The following is a 19,000-nucleotide window of genomic DNA, read 5'->3' on the forward strand; positions in this document are numbered from 1 at the left end:
CAGGAAAAGAAAGGTGCAAAAAAAAATTCCTCATTCTGTTCTAATCCTGTGTTCAGCTAAGTGAAAAGATGAAGTCAGCTGAATGAATGCTGAATAAATGAGCAATTAGTTCATGGCAAGAGGTTAACACTATAGGCTGTTGAAGTTTAAGGGGAGACTTGATGACAGTCTATAAGTACCTACATGGGGAACAAATATTTCATAATGAGCTCTACTATCTAGCAGAGGAAGATATAACACGATAAAATGGCTGGACTTTGAAGCTAGACAAATTCAGACTGGAAATAAAGTGTACATTTTTAACAGTGAGGGTAATTAATCATTGGAACAACTTACCAAGGGTTGTGGTGGATTCTCCATCACTGCAATTTTTATATAAAGATTGGATGTTTTTTCTAAAATACGTGCTGTAGGAATAATTTTGGGGAAGTTCTATGGCATGAGTTTCACAGGAAGTTAGACTCTCAGTAGTTTTCAACCTTTTTTCATTTGCAGACCCCTAAAAATTTTGAATGGAGGTGTGGACGCCTTTGGAAATCTTAGACATGGTCTTCGGATCCCCAGAGATCCATGGACCACACATTGAAAACCACTGTTTTATGGTAACACAACCTTTCGCTGATCCTTTTGACATAGCCTGCACACCCCCAGCGGTCTGCGGACCACAGGTTGAAAACCACTGGACTAGATGATCACAATGGTCCATTCTGGTCTTGGAATCTATGAACTTATAATGCTTGTTGTATTGTCTGTACGATTATCTGTGGTACTTTTTGTGAAAAGATAACAGCAATATTCATAAATTAGCAAGAAGCATTTGTAAATATGGCTGCCTCTTTACAGAAAAAGAAAAGTGATTTTGTTTGGGTATTATAGCTGCAATAGCACAAAAACTAGCATTGTAAGTGTAATACCTATAATGATATTAACTTTCAACTTGTGCTTGAAAATTATTAGATTTCAAGTTCTTGGTGTCTATTATACTGCAATGAGATAGGGTGCCCCAAAGGACTTTGATTATAATGATATGCAGTGTTATTTTAGCCATGTCAGTCCCAGGATGTTAGAGACAAGGTGGGTGAGATAATATATTTTATTGGACTAACTTCTGTTGGTGAAAGAGACACTAATAAAAGTTGGTCCAATAAGATATATTATCACCCACCTTGTCTCTTTGATTATATGATGCAGAGAGATACTTTTTTATTTTTTCCATGGTTTGTAAAGTAAATACATTCCCTAGTGGGATAATAAGTGATGAGTTACAGAGAGGCCAAGGGGAAGTTGAATTTTTGGACAGATGGTGGGATTTAGAAGTAAAAAGGGCAAGAAACTCAACATTTTTTTAATAGCAGTACCACCTAACAACTCCAATAAGAGAGCCCCATGCTGCTTGGTGCTATACAAACAAACACATAGAGTCTGCCCTGAAGAACTTATTGTTAACATAATTGTTACATTATTCCAGGCATAAACATCACTCTTTTGTGGAGTCACCAGCATGCAGGAGTACCAAACCTTGGCTGGTAGCATGCTGGGTGTCCCATGGCTGACACAGGCATTGAAGGTACTTCAGCTACTATGGCTGTGTGGTTCCCAAAATTCACTCCCCAATTGCTTCCCATATTCCTTCTCACAACATTTGGTCAGGTGTTCTTAAAATCCCAGCTCCTGGAAGCATGTGATCAGGTAATCTCAGCTTTCATTTTTTAAAATTAAGTTTCTAGCCCTCGTTGTTGTGAAGAAAAGCTTGAAAATGTGACCCAAGTGAATCTTAAAGTCTCCAAAACAGAAGGCAAATAAAAATAATTTATTATGTTGTTAAAATTTCATGATTTTTAAGCCAATTGCATGATCTTTGAAGAGGCTGACATCCTTTTGAATTGCTTGCACTATTACAATTGCCTTGCAAATCTCACAGAACTTTTTCCTCCTGACCACTTGTATCCATCCTGAGCAGGAGGGAAAGAGTAGCAGCTGAAGCATGGGTTGATGCCTGGAATGACTGGTCCTCTAGGTTTCCAGGCATGTTAAGAGCAGTATTTTAGCCTCCTCAGGCTGCACTTTCTCCCCCAACAGGAGATTACCTACTCTCACCATTTTTTTTAATCTCAACCCCCATGCTAGCTTGTGTTGTTTTTGAAGCCCCGGCTGCGGGAGTCATGTGAGTACATGAGCATTTTAGTGTTCATGTTACAAAAAACAGTGTGTTACCCATTCTAGTGAGTGCAAAGGCGGAAGATATAAGCCCACCAGGTTAAATAACAGAAGGCAGCTAGAGAGCCGCCGCCGCCACCACCCCCCATCTTGATTTTTAAGCTAATCTGGTGATTTGGGGAACCGAGGCGTGGGGCTGTATTTCTGCAGCGCAGGCAGACAGACGCCCTCCGGGCCCGCCCTACGGTGTTGACAGCGGCTCTGACCCAGCAACCCTCCCGCGCTGCCAGGCCTCCCAATGCAGCCTCAGCCGGGGCCCAGCGCCGCTCCAGCAGTACGTGGAGCCCCAGCACGAGGCGGACGGTGGAACGCGCCCTCCCCCTTCTTCGTCACCACTCCGCTCCCAAGCCCGCGAGCACAGAGGTGGAAGTCCGAGCCCAACCATAGAGACAGCGTCTAGGGATAGAGAGGCTGCTGGCGGTGGTACCCGGACGCATGCGCAGTGATGGCAGCTCCTCTGCGTGTGCGGCGCGGAGCTCGTTGGCAAAGTAGCCGCATGCGCACTGGTGGCGTCACTCCAGACTCAGGCGGAGAAGGAAATATGGCGGAGCCGGAGTGAGTGGTTAATTTCCGAGCTGGGGCTGGCGGGGAGGATTCGTTTCCATCTGCGGGGAGGGCGGCCCCTGGGATCGGGAGGCCCCGGGGCGCTACCGAGAAGCGGCCGGTGGGGGGAGGGGGTCCGTTCGCCGTTGGGGCGGCGGGAGGGGACGCACGTGCGCGCGGCGTGGTGGGTTCCCGCGGGCGGGAGCGGGGCGGGCGGTCCCGGATCTGCCCGGCGCTGAGCGCGGGCCGAGCTCGCGGGCCAGGCCCGGCGCAGCGGAGCGGGGGCCGGGAAGAAGCGCCGGTAGCCGGACTCTCCTGCCCGGGCCGGGGCTGATGCGTGACGAGTGTCGCTTGCCGTGTCCTCTTGCGTTAGACCCAAAAGGAAGATCCCCCTGGTGCCGGAGAACTTGCTGAAGAAGAGGAAGGCGTATCAGGCCCTCAAGGCCACCCAGGCAAAGCAGGCGCTGTTGGACAAGAGGAAGGTACGGGCCCTGCGTCTGCGGGCACCCTGCGCTCTCCCCGCGACAGGCCGGCGAGAGCAGCGGCTCCTTTTCTCGTGTCTCGGCAGCTTGTCCCTAAGGCGGAGGCTGCGAAAGCACATTCTGCGGGCGGGCCCCCAGGCGAGGCTTTTGTGGGATCTTGCCTAGGGAAAGGGCTCTGTGCGTTTGTGTAGCTCAGTAGAGAGAGTGTGTGTGTGTGTGGGGGGGTGTTAGATGTGGGAAGAGGCACAGTTTCTAACGCACAGGCTATGGGATTGCTGTAAGGCAGTTGGGGATGGCTGTTGTAATTGCTATATGTGTTCGTGGTCTGGGGATTTTATTTGTGGTTTACCTAATTGTAGTAACAAGCTGACTTGCCAACCCAAACCTGTCTACCCTGGATAAAGAAGTGTTGCAGCAAATATGTTTGGTTCCACATTGTGGTTTATGGACTAGTTAGTTGTAGTCTGTAGAGAGCTCACAGGTTGCACAGAAGCCCCACCCCTCAAAGGGACTTATGCACCTCCCTTTGACCGAGATTTAAGAGCCTATCTCTGGTCAGGATTCACAATCATGACCCCTCTCCTGGAGTTTAATGCCCAAGCAATCATTTTTCAAGAAAAAATAGAGGAGGAAGTGATGCTATCTTTCTCTTCCCCATCCCCATGTCCAGTAGTTAGAGCACTTGTCCAGGATGTGGGAAATTCAGGATCAGTACCTCAATCTGCCTGATTCAGATCTCTCACCTTCGAGGTGAGTGGCATAATCTTCATCTAGTGGGTTTTGTAGAGTGGCTATCTCAGGGCATGGCTACACTGGAAACTTCAAAGCGCTGTCGTGGGAGCGCTCCTGTGGCAGTGCTTTGAAGTGGGAGTGTGGTCGCGCGTGGGCACTGGGAGATCCACCTCCACAAGGGGATTGGCTCAGAGCACTGGGAGCACAGCTCCCAGCGCTTGGAGCCTGTTTAGACTAGCGCTTTAAAGCACTCTGACTTGCTGCACTCAGGGGGGTGATTTTTCACACCCCTGAGCCAGCAAGTTAGAGCGCTATAAAATGTAAATGTAGCCAAGCCCTCAGTCTCTCCTGTTGAAGTTGTTGTTACTTTGTATGAAATAATTATTCATTGGGACAGAGAATGTTTGATTGATTAGAGCAGTGGTTTTCAAACTTTTTTTCTTGTGACCCAGTTGGAGAAAATTGTTGATGCCCGCAACCCAAAGGAGCTCAGGGCTGGGGCAGAGGGTTGGGGCGTGGGCTTACCTTGAGTGGCTCCTGGTCAGCAGTGCAGCAGGGGTATTAAGGCAGGCTTCCTGCCTGTCTTGGCACCGTGGACTGCGCTGCGCCCCGGAAGCGGCCAGCAGCAGGTCCGGCTCCTAGGCAGAGGTGTGCAAGCAGCTCTGCGTGGCTCTCACCTGCAGGCACCACCCCTCCCCAGCGCCAATGGGAGTGTGGAGCCAGTGCTCGGGGAAGGGGCAGCATGCACATCCCCATGTCCACTCCGCCTAGGAGCCAGACCTGCTCTGGCTGCTTCTGGGATGCAGCACCGTGTCAGAACAGGTAGGAACTAGCCTGCCTTAGCCGGTCAGCACCGCCAGTGGGACTTTTAATGGCCCCGTTGGCGGTGCTGACTGAAGAGCTGCTGTGTTTCAATGCCTTCCATTCTGTGACCCAGTACTGGGTCACGACCCGCAGTTTGAAAACCCCTGGATTAGAGCACTCACTTGTGAGGGGGGCATGCTCCGTAGCAGGGATTTGAACCTAGGTCTGCCACACTTCATATGAGTGTCCTGACCACAGGGCTCAAGGTCATCGGGGACCACCACATCTTCTATCTCCATTTTTGGTGTGTAGTCTATCCCCCAAAATCAAAACCAAGCATTTTGGACATTTCCAGTATGTGTCTGTTTTTTCTTTTGACTGAAATAACTTGCCAAAATCAGCACAAATTTGTGAAATGTTTTGGTCAATCCAAATATATATTTTTCAATGGAAAAAAGTTTTTGGCTGAAACATTTTGCCTAGATTTAGTCATTGCACTCATATGTGGCTTAAATTGGGGTATCTAGATTATTGCTGACCTATGGCTTTGTCTTGCAGTATATTTAGCTGTGGAGCCTTGCTTTGGGCTGCACAGGGAGGGCTCCATTTAGTTTCTCACTCTGTTCAGGTATATGTTCTGCACTTCTCCACATACGTTTTCCTAATTTGCTCAGGTAAAAGGTTCAGGTTCATGAGCTAGTGGCTCGTGAGTTGAAGCTAATGACTGAGGTCTGTACTGTGCCACACAGCACCGCAAGATTGTTTCTTGAGTTTGACCTCATGCGCTTCAGAATTTTTTGACATCAGGCCCTAAATCTCATTTTCTTCCTCTGACCACATGTACCTTTCATATACACCTTCTGAGAGAGATGATCATCTCTCATCTTTCTGTATTTAGCACCAGAAGGGGAAGCAGATACAATTCAAACGTATTGAGACGTTTGTTCGAGATTCACGACGCAAACACAGAGATGAGGTCCGGCTGAAGCGCATGGAACAGAAGCCTGGCCAAATGGTGCTACCTCAGGGACACAAGCTGGCCTTTGTTGTGCGGATTGCAGAGTAAGGAACTTCTTCTTTTGTACCATCTCCATCCTTTTGCTGGTTTCCTTTGTACTTGCCCAGGCTCATTTCCTGATCTACACTTGCTGCAGTGAAAAGGAAAAGGCGGGGGTTATCAAGATGTAGCATCCTACAAGTGATCATGGGGTGATGCCTGGGTGGGAGAAGTACACTTACCACTGTGGTATCTGTAATTCAGGATTAAAGGAGTGAGTCAAAGGGTGCAGAGAGGGATACAGATGCTGCGGTTGAGGAAGATTTTCAGTGGCACATTCATTAAACTGACTCCAGCCTCACTGAAGATGCTGCGCACTGTGGAGCCCTATGTAGCATGGGGGTGAGTACTCCTCTGATTTTTATAATACAGTGGTAAACTAAATATTCATTGTGGCTTTTTTATGTAGTTATTTTCCTCTTGGTTAGTTAGCTCTTTCAATTCAGTTCACAACTTGGTGTCTTGATATCTAAAAATGTGCTTCAAATACTAGCACTCTTTATTCTGTGACATGACAGTGAGGTAGGAGATCCCCTTGGTTAACTCTGTGCTGCACTGTTAATACCTCCCGCAGTAACAACCAGGTTTTTGATTTTGTACAGACATCCCAATCTGAAATCTGTACGAGAGCTCATTCTGAAACGAGGTCAAGCAAAGATCAACAAGAAGAGGGTCCCTTTGATAGACAACACTCTGATAGAGGAGCATCTAGGTGAGGAAGAAAACCTTAAGGCAGTGAACTGAGGGAAGGGGGGACGAGTGTTCCCTCTAATTTTTCCCACCCATGTTTAGAATGAATTTTGTTATGTGCACCAATATGGAGGTGATGTGTGACACATGACCTTCATATTGGTGTACGTAACAAAATTCATGTGGTGAGGTGGGGCCGAGGGGTTTAGAGTGTGGGAGGGGGCTCAGGGCTGGGGAAGAGGGTTGGGTGTGAGGGCTCTGGCTGGGGGTGCGGGCTCTGGGGTGGGGCAAGGGATGAGGGGTTTGGGGTGCAGGAGAGTGCTCTGGGGCTACGGCAGGGAGAGAAGACTCCCCTCAGTACTCTCTCTCCCCGCAGCAGCTCTGGGGCTGCAAGGTAGGTGCCCCTTCCTCAGCCCCAGCAGGTTCGGGCTGCCCCAGCTGCGGTAGGTTGGGGGCCCGGGGAGGGGTGCCCCTCCCCCAGCTGGTCCCCAGCCGTGGCAGGTTCATTGAGCTCCTGCGCGGTGCTAAATAGGTTGTTGTGCAGCTTACAGGGAACTTACGTGGGGTCTGTAACTTAAATGGTTTGTGATATATGGGGAGACTGCGACTCATAGAAAGAAGATGGAAATGTGAGGGTTGTCTGGTGAGGTGCAGAAGGATTTTATAGTTGTGCATCTCCTTATTTATTTTATTTATTTATGTATGCCCTTCCTCCCCTAGGAAAGTTTAATGTAATTTGCCTGGAAGATCTTATTCATGAAATTTATTCAGCTGGGCAGCATTTCACAGAAATCACTAACTTCTTATGGCCATTTCATCTCTCTGTTGCTCGCCATGCTGCACGTAACAAAGTAGGTCTCCTCAAGGAGATAGGTGAACCTGGGTACCGAGGCGAGGGAATCAACAAGCTCATACGTCAGCTGAACTAGTCAGGTGAGGAGTGGTTATTTCCTTCATGTACCATGCTGTTGATTGCTGTGGGTTCTGCAAATTATTCATACCATCTATTTCTTAAAAATATCCTGTACTGGCTTCAGACTTGACTGTTGATTGTACAGAAATGACTGTCAGAGCAGTGGGAAATTGGAGATCTTGGAGTGAAAAGCTAGCAGCTTGTCAATGTGGAGATATTTAGATTGCAAGCGAAGCACTTACAACTCTTCATAGAATATCAGGGTTTGAAGGGACCTCGGGAGGTCATCAAGTCCAACCCCCTGCTCAAAGCAGGACCAATCCCCAACTAAATCATCCTAGCCAGGGCTTTGTCAAGCCTGACCTTAAAAATCTCTAAAGAAGGAGATTCCTCTTTGGGTACCCTATAAATAAGACAGCACTGGGTTGATATTTCTTAGATTTGCCACTGTATTTTCTTTTAGACATCAGCAGTCTCACTGAACTCTTCCTTAGAAGCCAGACACTTTTTGTACTTGTCACGTTCTTAACAAAGCTGATATATCTCTTTTCCTCCTTGTCCTCTAGGGTCCATATGAGGATTTTAGGTTTTTGTCTCCTGCTCCATGCTGTACGTTTATTCTTGCAGACTGTTCGATCTGAGCAATGTGACATTACATCTCCTGTCTACTAACTACTTCTGTCTTCAAGGAGAAGTCATGCATGAGGGAGATGGATTTAGTACTGTTCCTTCTCTGGGAAGAAGTCACATTGCTATCAAATGTGAGCAAGAAGTGACTTGAACTTCCAGGGAGCAGAGCTTCCCTGTACATCTGATGAAACAGACATCACTAAACCAAATTTTTACTATTGTTGGTTTTACACCATCTTCCTTTTGAAGGATCTGTCCTTGGAACGAACTTGTACCTGCAAACAAGGGGTTTGGAAGATGGGGGTTCCCCCACCATTATTTAATCCTTCATTGTAGCTGACTGTGCCTGGGGATCTTGATTCAGCACTCCCAAACAGAATCCGTTTGTCTCTAGTGATGCTGCACTTTCCTCCAGCTACAAATTTCCCTTAGTATCACAGTTGCCTGGTAAGATGTTTATCCTTCCTGATGCACAGTTAAGGCTGAGGAGTGTATTTTAAATACATCCCTTAGTCACTGTTCCTGGGCAAGCTGCTAGCAGTAAACAAACTAATAGATGTTCTAGAATTTCTGAAATATCCAGACTATGTTTAGCCCACTGCAAAAGTGGTGATCCTCTGCTGCTATATCATAGGATGCCTTTTAGATTCTCATAAATCAGCCTTTTCAGGGACTCCCCATTTCCCTTAAAGGAAAACTTATTTGACCTTTACCTCATTGATTAAAGCTGTAAAGAAGTCCTTTCTTACTCCGTGACTTTCAAATAAATTGTTATCAAACTCTGCTGTTGATTGAGGTTAGGGTATGTGTAATAAATCAAGTAGGAGAGAGGAATTCAGGAGGGTAGTTTTCTTTGGTAAAACCGAGCTGCTGTCTGTACTGAACATGAGAATTGAGTATCCCTAAACCTAACGAGTAGTGGCAGAAGAAATTGGAAAGCAGTGCTCTGATTGCAGTATGAAACTAAGTGGGATTACACTCATTAGAGAGGAGTACCTATGCTGATTTGCAGTCATTTGCAAAGGAAGTGCTTCTGAGCATGGCTTGCTGCTGCAATTGCCAATCTGAACCATTTGGAAGGGGAGCGAATGGTGCTCTTAGAGTGTGTGAAAAGAGGAAGGAAGAGACCACTGCGCATCAGTAAAAATGACTTTTTCACATAACTTGGGGAACAAATGTTAGGGCATAGATAGATTTGTCATAGGCTGAAAACAGTGATATTGGTAGTACATCTGTTTTCAATTCCTCTCAAAGTGGATGTGTTCATTTTTTCTCCATCTAATAGAAAACGATTCTTGTACAGATCTTATTGAAGATTTGTATTGGACAGTAAGTGTCACTCAACTCTTGGGTTTGACTTAAGTCTTGCAAGATCTTAGGGAACAGTATGGGTTAGCGTACACTAGACTCAGAATAAGGAGAATTGTGTTTTCTCCCATCTCTGACTGACTTTGTGGTCTTGGGTAAATTGGTTCCTCTCCGTGCTTCAGTTTCCCAATCTGTAAAATGAGAGCAATTATATCTGAGATCTATGGATAAAAACACTGGAATATTGCTATGGATGCATAAGAACAAGTGAAGAAATTTTTTACCTTTTTTATGGTATGCTTTATTTCCTCTACTTGATGCAATGCAAATTTCCTGTAATGCAAATTTCCTCTACTTGAAGTCTTAAAGGTGACCTGTAAAGCTCTTGAATTTTTCTGTTACTGTCATATAGCATGTAACTCCTTTTTTTTTTTAAAGACAAACTTCTTTCTGTCTTATTTCTTCTTCCACACATGACATAGGCCTTAGCCACTTGTAACTTCATTTTCTGTTGAATAGTTCCATCAGAAACCTCATGGATGTGTTAAATTAGTAAGCTATAATGTTAACTGCTTTAAACATGTCCACATGGAGAATTTGCACAGGTTTAACTTAAATTAGTTTTTAAACTGATGCAAATCCCTGGGTGGATGTTCTTTCACATTGAGTGGTCTATCAGTTTAGGATAAAACAAAATAAACCTGGTTTAAATCAAAATAAGTGTTCATACAGCCTTTTTGCACTGATTTATCTACATTGGTTTAAAATTATATCAGTTAAAGCATTGCAGCTTTCTAGTGTAGACATGCCCTTAGTCTCAGGCTTTTTGGCTCCCACCCTTGGGTCGAAGGCAGTAATGTATTAAAGAGTGAGACAGGACAATGGTTTTTGCATCTGAGTATGCAGAGAGCAATGATGGAAAGCAGGGAGCTGAGCCTAAGAACCTCTGTTTTGGGATTCCCTAGGGCAAGTATTGAAGCTACTTTATTTTTAAATCATGAAAGCAGGGTGTTTGACAAATATCAAGCAGAAGTGGATCTTCCTAAACCATGGGTATTGTGAACAAATGCAGATAACCTCTTAAAGGTGATCGGGATTCTCCTTGGACTATAAGGTTTTCAGTAAAATTCTTAGTCTAGAGCAGTGAATACTTATACCACACACATAGAGAACGCCAACAGAGACACCAAGCGATAATCTGATTTTTTAGATCATATGTAATTAACAAAATATCTAACCCAGCATTCAGATTTTACTCTATTTCAATACAGCTTGATCCTTCATATTCTCAGCCACAGGTCAACCAATGGGACTCTGATTCAATCAGTGGGTCATTGCAGATTAACATCATATGTTCTTTAGGGTGCAGTGTATACACAAAGTCGGATCCAGTCACAGCATAAATGTACTGATGAATTCAAAACCTAAACTTCATGCAAACAAGTATGCCAAAGCCTTATAAAAGAGAAAGAGGTTCCCCAAGTCAGAATTATTTTAGTGGTAACTATTGAAGTGGTCTCATTCTGTAGACAAATTAATTAGATATCAGTAGACAGAGTATCTATTAACTTTCAAACCAGGCTGGCAGTAGTTGGAAGACCCATAACAAAGTATCAGGCTAAAATAAAACATCTTGAGCATAAATTCTCAATCTGGCTAATTTCCTAGTAGAAAAATGTTTTCATTTACGTGTATATATTGAAACATAACTGGATTCGTAGTGACTCAGTCACTTTATGTGAAGGAGAAAGAGAACCATCGTGAAAAAGAACTGCCGCAGCATCTAAAGAATGCAAAGAGCAATTGTCAGCTGAGATAAGCTGAGCAAATTGAGTTTGGGTGTGCATGTGTGTGGGGTTGGGCCCTTATTTTTTGTCTCAAGTGATAGAGCTTCTTTGCCTACAGACTGTGGGGTCCAGGTTTGAATCTTCCTGCAGTTACAGGGCACAGGAGATACACTCCTCAAGCATGACCAGCAGCTGCCATAACCATCATGGATGAAAAGGATGTTGTCCATACTTGGTTAGACCAATGGCCCATCTAGCCCAATATCCTGTCTTCCAACAGTGCCAGCACAAGATGTTTCAGAGGGAATGAATGGAGCATGGCAATTATCAAGTGATCCATCCCCTGTCATCCACTCCCAGTGTCTAGCAGTCAAAGGTTTAGGGACATCCAGAGCTCAAGGTCACATCCCTGACCATCTTGGCTAATAGCCATCGATGGGGGGCCCATCCTCCATGAATTTATCTAATTCTTTTTTAAACCCAGCTATATTTTTAGGCATCACAATATCCCCTGGCAATGAGTTCCACAGGTTGGTTGTGTGTTGTGTGAAGAAGTACTTCCTTGTTTGTTTTTAAATCTGCTGCCTATTAATTTCATTGGGTGAGCCCTGGTTCTTGTGTTATGTGAAGAGGTAAATAACACTGCCTTATTTACTTTCTCCACACCATTCATGATTTTATAGGTCTCTTATCATATCCCCCGATAGTTATCTCTAAGATGAATAGTCCCAGTCTTTTTAATCTCACCTCATACGGAAGTTGTTCCATACCCCTAATCATTTTGTTGCCCTTCTCTATACTTTTCCCAATTCAAATACATTTTTTTGAGAGGGGGTGACCAGAAATGCACACAGTATTCAAGGTGTGGATGTACTATGGCTTTATATATAGTGGCCTTTATTTTTTGTCTTCTCTATCCCTTTCATAATGGTTTCTAATGTTCTGTTAGCTGTTGTGACTGCTGCTGCAAATGAGCAGATGTTTTCAGAGAACTATCCGCAATGACTCCAGGATCTTTCTTGAGTAGTAACAGCTAATTTATTTTATATGCATCATTTAACATGCATAGTTTTTATGTTTTCCAGTGTGCTTTACTTTGCACTTATCAACATAGAATTCCATCAGCCATTTTGTTGCCCACTCACCCAGTTTTGTGAGAGCCCTTTGTAAATCTTTGCCGTCAACTTTTGTCTTATCTTGAGTAATTTCGTATTGTCTGCAAATGTGATCACCTCACTGTTCACCCCCTTTTCCAGAACATTTATGAATATGTTGAACAGCACTAGTCCAGTACAGATACTTAGGGGACCCTGCTATTTACCTCTCTCCATTGTGAAAACTATTTATTTATTCCTCCCCTTTGTTTTCCTATCTTTTAATTAGATGAGATTAATCCATGAAAAGACCTTCCTCCTTATCCCATGACTGCTGACTTTTTTTAAGAGCCTTTGGTGTGGGGCCTTGTCAAAGGCTTTCTGAAAGTCTGAGTACACTGTCATCTGGATCACCCATGTCCACATTCTTGTTGACACCCTAAAAGAATTCTAATAAACTGGCAAGGCACAATTTCCCTTTACAAAAGCTGTCAACTCTTCCCTGATGTATCATGTTCATCCATGTTTCTGATAATTCTATTCTTTACTATAATTTCAACCAGTTTGCCTGGTACTGAAGTTAGGCTTACTGGCCTGTAATTGTCAGGATTGCTTCTGGAGTCTTTTTTAAAAATGGTGTCACCTTAGCTATTTTCCACTCCTCTAGTACAGAGGGTGATTTAAGCAGTAGGTTACATGCCACAGATGATAGTTCTTCAGTTTCACTTTTGAGTTCCTTCAGAACTCTTGGGTGAATACCATCTGGTTCCAGTGACTTATTACTGTCTTATCAATTTGTTCCAAAACCTCTGATATTGACACATCAGACTACGACAGTTCCTCAGACTTGTCACCCAAAAAGGATGTTTCAGGTATATCAATCTTCACTGCAGAGGATGTGAGGGAGACTGATGCAAAGTATTCATTTAGCTTCTCCACAATGATCTTTTCTTCCTTGAGTGATCCTTTAGCATAAGGGTAAGCAAATTATGGTCTGCGGGCCATTTTAAGCCAGTCTGCAAGCTCCCACTGGGGCGCCGGGTCGGGGGCTGCACCATACGGCTCATCCCCGCTCCAGCCAGGGCGCCGGGTCGGGGGCTGCACCCCGGGGCTCCCGGAAGCAGCCACATGGCGCCACTCTGGCACTAGCAGGGTCAGGGGCCACTCCAAGCTTAAGAGCCGGAGAAGGGACATGCCACTGCTGGGAGCCGCTTGAGGTAAATGCCGCTGAGAGCCTGAGCCCCTCCCCATGCCCCAACTCCCTGGCCCCTTCCCACTCTCCAACCCCTCAATCTCAGCCCGGAGCACCCTCCTGAAACCCAAAACTCTCATCCCCAGCCCCACCCCAGAGCCTGCACCCCCAGCTGGAACCTGGACCACTTCCCCACCCCCAGCCCTGATCCCTCTCCCGCCCTCTGAACCCCTCAGTCCCAGCCCAGAGCACCCTCCTACACCCCAAACTCCTCATCCCCAGCCCAGAGTCCGAACCCCCAACCAGAGCTCACACCTCCTCCCTCACCCCAACCCCAATTTTGTGAGCATTCATGGCCCACCATACAATTTCTATTTCTCGATGTGGCCCTCGGGCCAAAAAGTTTGCCCACCACTGCTTTAGCACCTCAAGCTCCAGTGGTCGTTTGTCAGACTTCCTGCTTCTGATGTACTTAACTTTTTTTTGCTGTTAGCTTTTGTGTATCTTGCTAATTGTTTTTCAAATTCTTTTTTTGGCATGCCTAATTATATTTTTGCCTTGATTTGCCATTATTTATGCTCCTGTGTCTTTTCCTCAGTAGGATTTGGCTTCTGATTTTCAAAGGATATCTTTTCCCCCTTTTACTCTTTAGCCATGATGTCATTTTTTTGGTCCTCTTACTGTTTTGTTTTTATTATTTTTTATTATTATTTTGGGTATATGTTTATTTTGAAGTGCTATTATGGCGTTTTCAAGTAGTTTCCATGCAGCTTGCAAGCATTTCACTCTTGTGACTTTTCCTTTTAATTTCCATTTAACTGGCCGCCTCATTTTTGTGTAGTTCCCATTGTTGATGTTAAATGCTACTGTGGTGGGTTTCTTTAATATTCTCTCCCTCCCTCCCGCCCAAGGATTAAATTTACTTACGTTATGGTTGCTATTACTGAGCTATAATCACCTAGGATAGCCAGGTGTCCAGTTCTTGACCAGAAAGTTCTGTTGAAAAGGGGACCTGACTGTCCAGTCAGTAGTACTGACTGGACACCCAAAGTTTGGTTACTGGAGGCAGGGAGGTGTCTGGTCCTCAGCTGCACCAGCCCCCACTCAGCTAGCGTCTCCTACCTGTATCTGGGGGGGCTACAGCTCCTGACTGTGCAGGCGAGTCATGATCTGGGCTGAAAGGGGTTGCAGGAAGAAGCAGCGAGAGACATGATGGAGGGGTGGGGGGGGAAGAAGGGCGAGGAGCAAATGCCGGGGGCAGGGCCTCAGGGGAAGAGGTTGGGTGAGGAGGTTCTGGCACCCCTGCTGGAGTGTCCAATTTTTAAATACTACAAAGTCGGCAACCCTATCATTTCTTGGACCAGATTCTGTGAACCATTTAAAACTAAATCAAGAATTGCCCCTCCTTTTGTGAATTCCAGGACTACCTGTTCCAAGAAGCTGTCATTAATGGTGTTGAAGTTCTATCTGTGTATCCCATCCTGGTTTTCTAGTTTTGTAGGCTCTGTAATCTTCCTGAGTATTCCACAGTCGCCATCACCATCCTGATCAGGTAGTCGATAGTATACTCCTACTGTTACTCTTATTATTCAAACATGGAATTTCTTTCCATAGAGATTCTGTGCTACAGTTTGATTCACTTAAGATGTTTTCTGTGACTCTATGCTTTCTTTCACTTCTAGTGCCACACCCCCATCAGTACAACTTACTCAGTCTTTCCTATATATTTTGTACATTAGTATTACAGTATCCCATTGATTATCATCATTTCAAGTTGCTGTAATGTCTATTATTATATCAGTTTCCTCATTAGTACCAGGCACTCTCGTTCACCCTTCTTAGTATTTAGATTTCTAGCTTGTGCAAGCACTTGTAAATTATTGCATTTATATGAACAATATCCCTTGGAAAAATTCAATTTTCCACAGCATTGTTTCCCCATGATCTTTTTTGAAAAATTACTTAAGTGGTGATACATGAAGAAACAATGCCCAAATGATTTTAAATAGGAATTACCAGTGGACGGATCGGGTACAGTTTGTTTGTTCTAATGTTCTGTCTCAAAGTGGCTGTCACTAGATGCCCCAGAAATCACCCATTGATTAACCTTTTCTAGCTGCTCTTTCTGTCCAGCTCCCAGTAAGTGTTAAACGTACCTCCTGAAGTATGAGTAAGTATATTCCTAATTTTCTGTATTCCTACAATAATTTTTGTCATCATATACCATGTAATTCTTTTTCTAAATTCTAAACTTTTGGCATCAATAATACCTTGTGGTAATAAGTTCTACAAGATAATTATTCTCTCCTGTAAAGAGAGTTTCATTTTATCAGTTGTTTTGTGTTGTCTTTTAATTTGTGGATATCTCCTTATATTATGAAAGAGGCTAAACAGGAATGCCCTCTATACCTTCTCTATGTCCATCATTATCTGCATACCTCTATTATGGTCTCTCTCTAACCTAAACAGTCCGAGTCTTTCAATCTCTCCCCTCTGGAAATCTTTCCATGACTGATAATCTTTTTTGCTCGTTAGAACTCTATTTAAGATATAATTCAGCACTTAAAAGTCCACAGTTAACATTTTCTGAAGAGGCAGAAATTTTGAATATCTACATGAAATAGCTGATAAGTGAATAATGTAAAACTGGAAAAGCAAAAACTGTTTACCCATTGCAGCCACCCAGATTTCCTCGGGAATTCCCTTCTGTTAAACTTTACAGTTTTGATGACCTCTAGTGGAAAATAAACAAGTGGCAGTGCTGTGTGGTTTTTGTTTTTTTTTTTCCCCCCATGTAATAATAAAACTACATACAAGGAATATAAAAGAACCCTATTTTAATGCAGTAGGGTTACAAACACAAAGCCAAAAGGCAGGGAAAGCAAGGATTTGCTGCAGCATCCCTAACTCAGCCACACAGCACATGGAACCAACATGAGGTTTTAAGAGGCTTATTTAGAGAGAGATACCAGCAGAAATTTAAGTAGTGTAATCTTACAATGAAAGTAGTGTTTTCACTGCTTGGGATCTTTAAAGCTAGGACTACACAGAATAGAAAATGTAGTATGTGTAACACAAAAAATACTAAGGAATAGCATGGCTCTGTATGGGGAGGGGTTAATAGGTAACCTGATAGGTTTTTTCCATCTCTAACTTCTAGTAATATTATAAAAATCAGTTTTTGTTTGACAAAAGTCCCAAAACTTCACCAGAAAAATATTTTAAAATTTTTCTCAATGCCAGAGCTCAGAATCACCTCAACTGTGTGCATACCTTGTTTTCATTTCATATTTCTAGTTATACTTAGCAGAACCATTTTAAACCTGAGCTGGCCTTCTGAATGTTGTTTCAACAGCAGTATAAGAGTGATTGATTAAAATTTGGATTCATACTAAATTTTGAGTTATTCCTTTCAGCAGAATTTTATAAAATATACACTGGCAGTGAGCATTTGCTGTCAGATACAGTGAACCAGGCAAAGGCGGTTTCAGCTGTACTTACATTGAACCAAATTGGCTTATCAGTGTGCCGAGGCCTATTGGTTATAGACAATGAAAGATTAAATAAAAGAGGCAAGGACCTTTTCTGTTGTAACTAGGAACAGACAGTTACTCAGGTCCAGATTTTTAAAGGTATTTAAATGCCTAAAGATGCCCACAGGCTTTTGAAACTTCCACCTGATGCCTGACTGGCTTTAGGTACCCAAGTACCTTTAAAAACTTGGCCCAGGGCATTGATAGCCAAGTCAGTGTGATATGTCAAGATGCTCCAAATTGGACCTGCAGTCTACATTACCATAAGCACTACTGAAGAAAATGCTTTGCTAAAAACCCTTACCTTTTTCAAGATTCTTCATTATTTTTAGTACTTATGTGCATAGTATGGTGGTGTAGAAATGCTGGAAAAAGAAAAGCCCATGACTGTATAGGCAGAAGCACACTCGTATACCCGTGCACACAAAACCCACCTCTATTAGAACGTTAAGGTGACAAAGTCACATACTCAAAAGCTAAGAAATGCCAGAATTAAGGTTGCGTGTGCCTTCATTTGGGTCCTATATATGCATGCATCTGAAAACCTTTAATTACATGATCACAAACTTTTTTTCTACAGGATCTCTCCCTCATTCTCTGTTAAATTGCCACCTAACCCTAGAGAAACCTAAAGTATCTCGATGCCTAAATTTCTTGCTCGCGACAGGCATACTGCTGCTTCAGCCTGAGGCCAGTGCCTATCACAAACACAAAAGCTGCAGCGGGATCCTCAAACCAGGTAAAGATAGGCGTTGCCCGCGCATCTTGCTTGCAGGGGCCGATCCAGTAGGTCACCTTAAAACATGCCTTCCTCCACATGAAAAGGAGTAAGAGAAGGCAGCCCCCCTTATAATTCTTTTAGCCTAATCATTACGGCACTCACATGGGAGATCCTGGTTCAGTTGCCCTTGTTGCCTGATGAGAAGGGATTTGAACATGGCTTTCCCACCTAACAGGTGAATGCCTTAACCATTGGATTCAGAGTAACAGCCGTGTTAGTCTGTATTCGCAAAAAGAAAAGGAGGACTTGTGGCACCTTAGAGACTAACTAATAAATTGGTTAGTCTCTAAGGTGCCACAAGTCCTCCTTTTCTTTTAACCATTGGACTACAGGATGATTTTCTCTCTCTAGCTCAATGCATATTTAGTAATTTATACACACTGGGCCAGCTACATTGGGAAAGGCTGAGAGAGGGTCCCCCCCAAAAAAAAATATACCATAGTTCAGTAGTTAGGGTACTCACCTCAGAGTTGGGGAGCACAAGTTCAACTTCCTTCTCATCAGGCACAGGGGGCAGTTGAACCAGGGTGTCTCACATCAGTGCCCTAACTACTGGACTATAAGGGAGGTAGATTATCTTTCCCTCCCCTGCCAGCTATTTTGTGCAGTTAGTTGTGCTCTGAAAATACCTGCCAGATCAGGCACTATAGCAGAGATGGGTGTATGGGGATAAGAACGCTTATCTTCATTTCATGGCACTTAAGTCCTTTTGTAGATTTCAGCCTCAGCTACTATAGTGATGAGCATCCTATAAAAGCCTATGTGGAAATTAACAATTCTGTCCCCAGAGCAGGGTTTGAATAGTATGCAATAAGTAAGGCATGGGGCCACTCATTGAACTATAAAGGAGAAAACAAAATAGTGAATAGCTACTTAAGTGCATACTGTCCAGACTGCTTAAGGCCAAAAGTGTCCAATAATTTTGGATGCCGAAGACCTGATTTTTCAGAGTACTTAGCATTATTTGGCAATTAATATGTTCAAAGCACGTCTCCTATTTACGTCAGTTAGCAGCTGTGGGTGCTTAGCACTTCTGCAACTCAGACCCCAGGATCTCAAGTTGGACCCTAGAAAAAGAGGTGCACACATACTGACAGAGTTTGGTGTAAGTGACTTACCTAGCATCACATAGGAACTCTGTAGCAGAATCCAGTTCTCTCGGGCAGCATTCAACTACCTTAACCATGAAACCATCCTTTCTCCTACAATCCCCTACCTCATTCACTATGAACCTTCC

At 43.9% G+C, this 19,000-nt stretch overlaps 2 protein-coding genes across 2 annotated transcripts in view; both read left to right on the forward strand.

Moving 5' to 3' along the window:
• Window positions 1-550, forward strand: part of LOC144930488 (uncharacterized) — a 157,407-nt gene extending 156,857 nt beyond the window's left edge. Inside the window, exon 6 of the mRNA XM_078852474.1 lies at window positions 496-550. Coding sequence (XP_078708600.1) covers window positions 496-503 — 8 coding nt within the window. The 3' untranslated portion in view covers window positions 504-550. The remainder of the gene's footprint in view (window positions 1-495) is intronic.
• Window positions 551-2,647: 2,097 nt separating this feature from the next.
• RPL7L1 (ribosomal protein L7 like 1) lies at window positions 2,648-17,982 on the forward strand. Its single transcript, XM_073341008.1, has 7 exons — window positions 2,648-2,772; window positions 3,134-3,242; window positions 5,677-5,840; window positions 6,040-6,177; window positions 6,438-6,547; window positions 7,246-7,458; window positions 8,005-17,982. Exons 1-6 carry the CDS (start codon window positions 2,663-2,665, stop codon window positions 7,452-7,454), a joined length of 840 nt encoding a protein of 279 aa, XP_073197109.1. The 5' UTR covers window positions 2,648-2,662; the 3' UTR covers window positions 7,455-7,458; window positions 8,005-17,982.
• Window positions 17,983-19,000: the final 1,018 nt, after the last annotated feature.

Source organism: Lepidochelys kempii, chromosome 4 (genome assembly GCF_965140285.1).
Source record: "Lepidochelys kempii isolate rLepKem1 chromosome 4, rLepKem1.hap1, whole genome shotgun sequence".
NCBI classification, from domain to species: Eukaryota; Metazoa; Chordata; order Testudines; family Cheloniidae; genus Lepidochelys; species Lepidochelys kempii.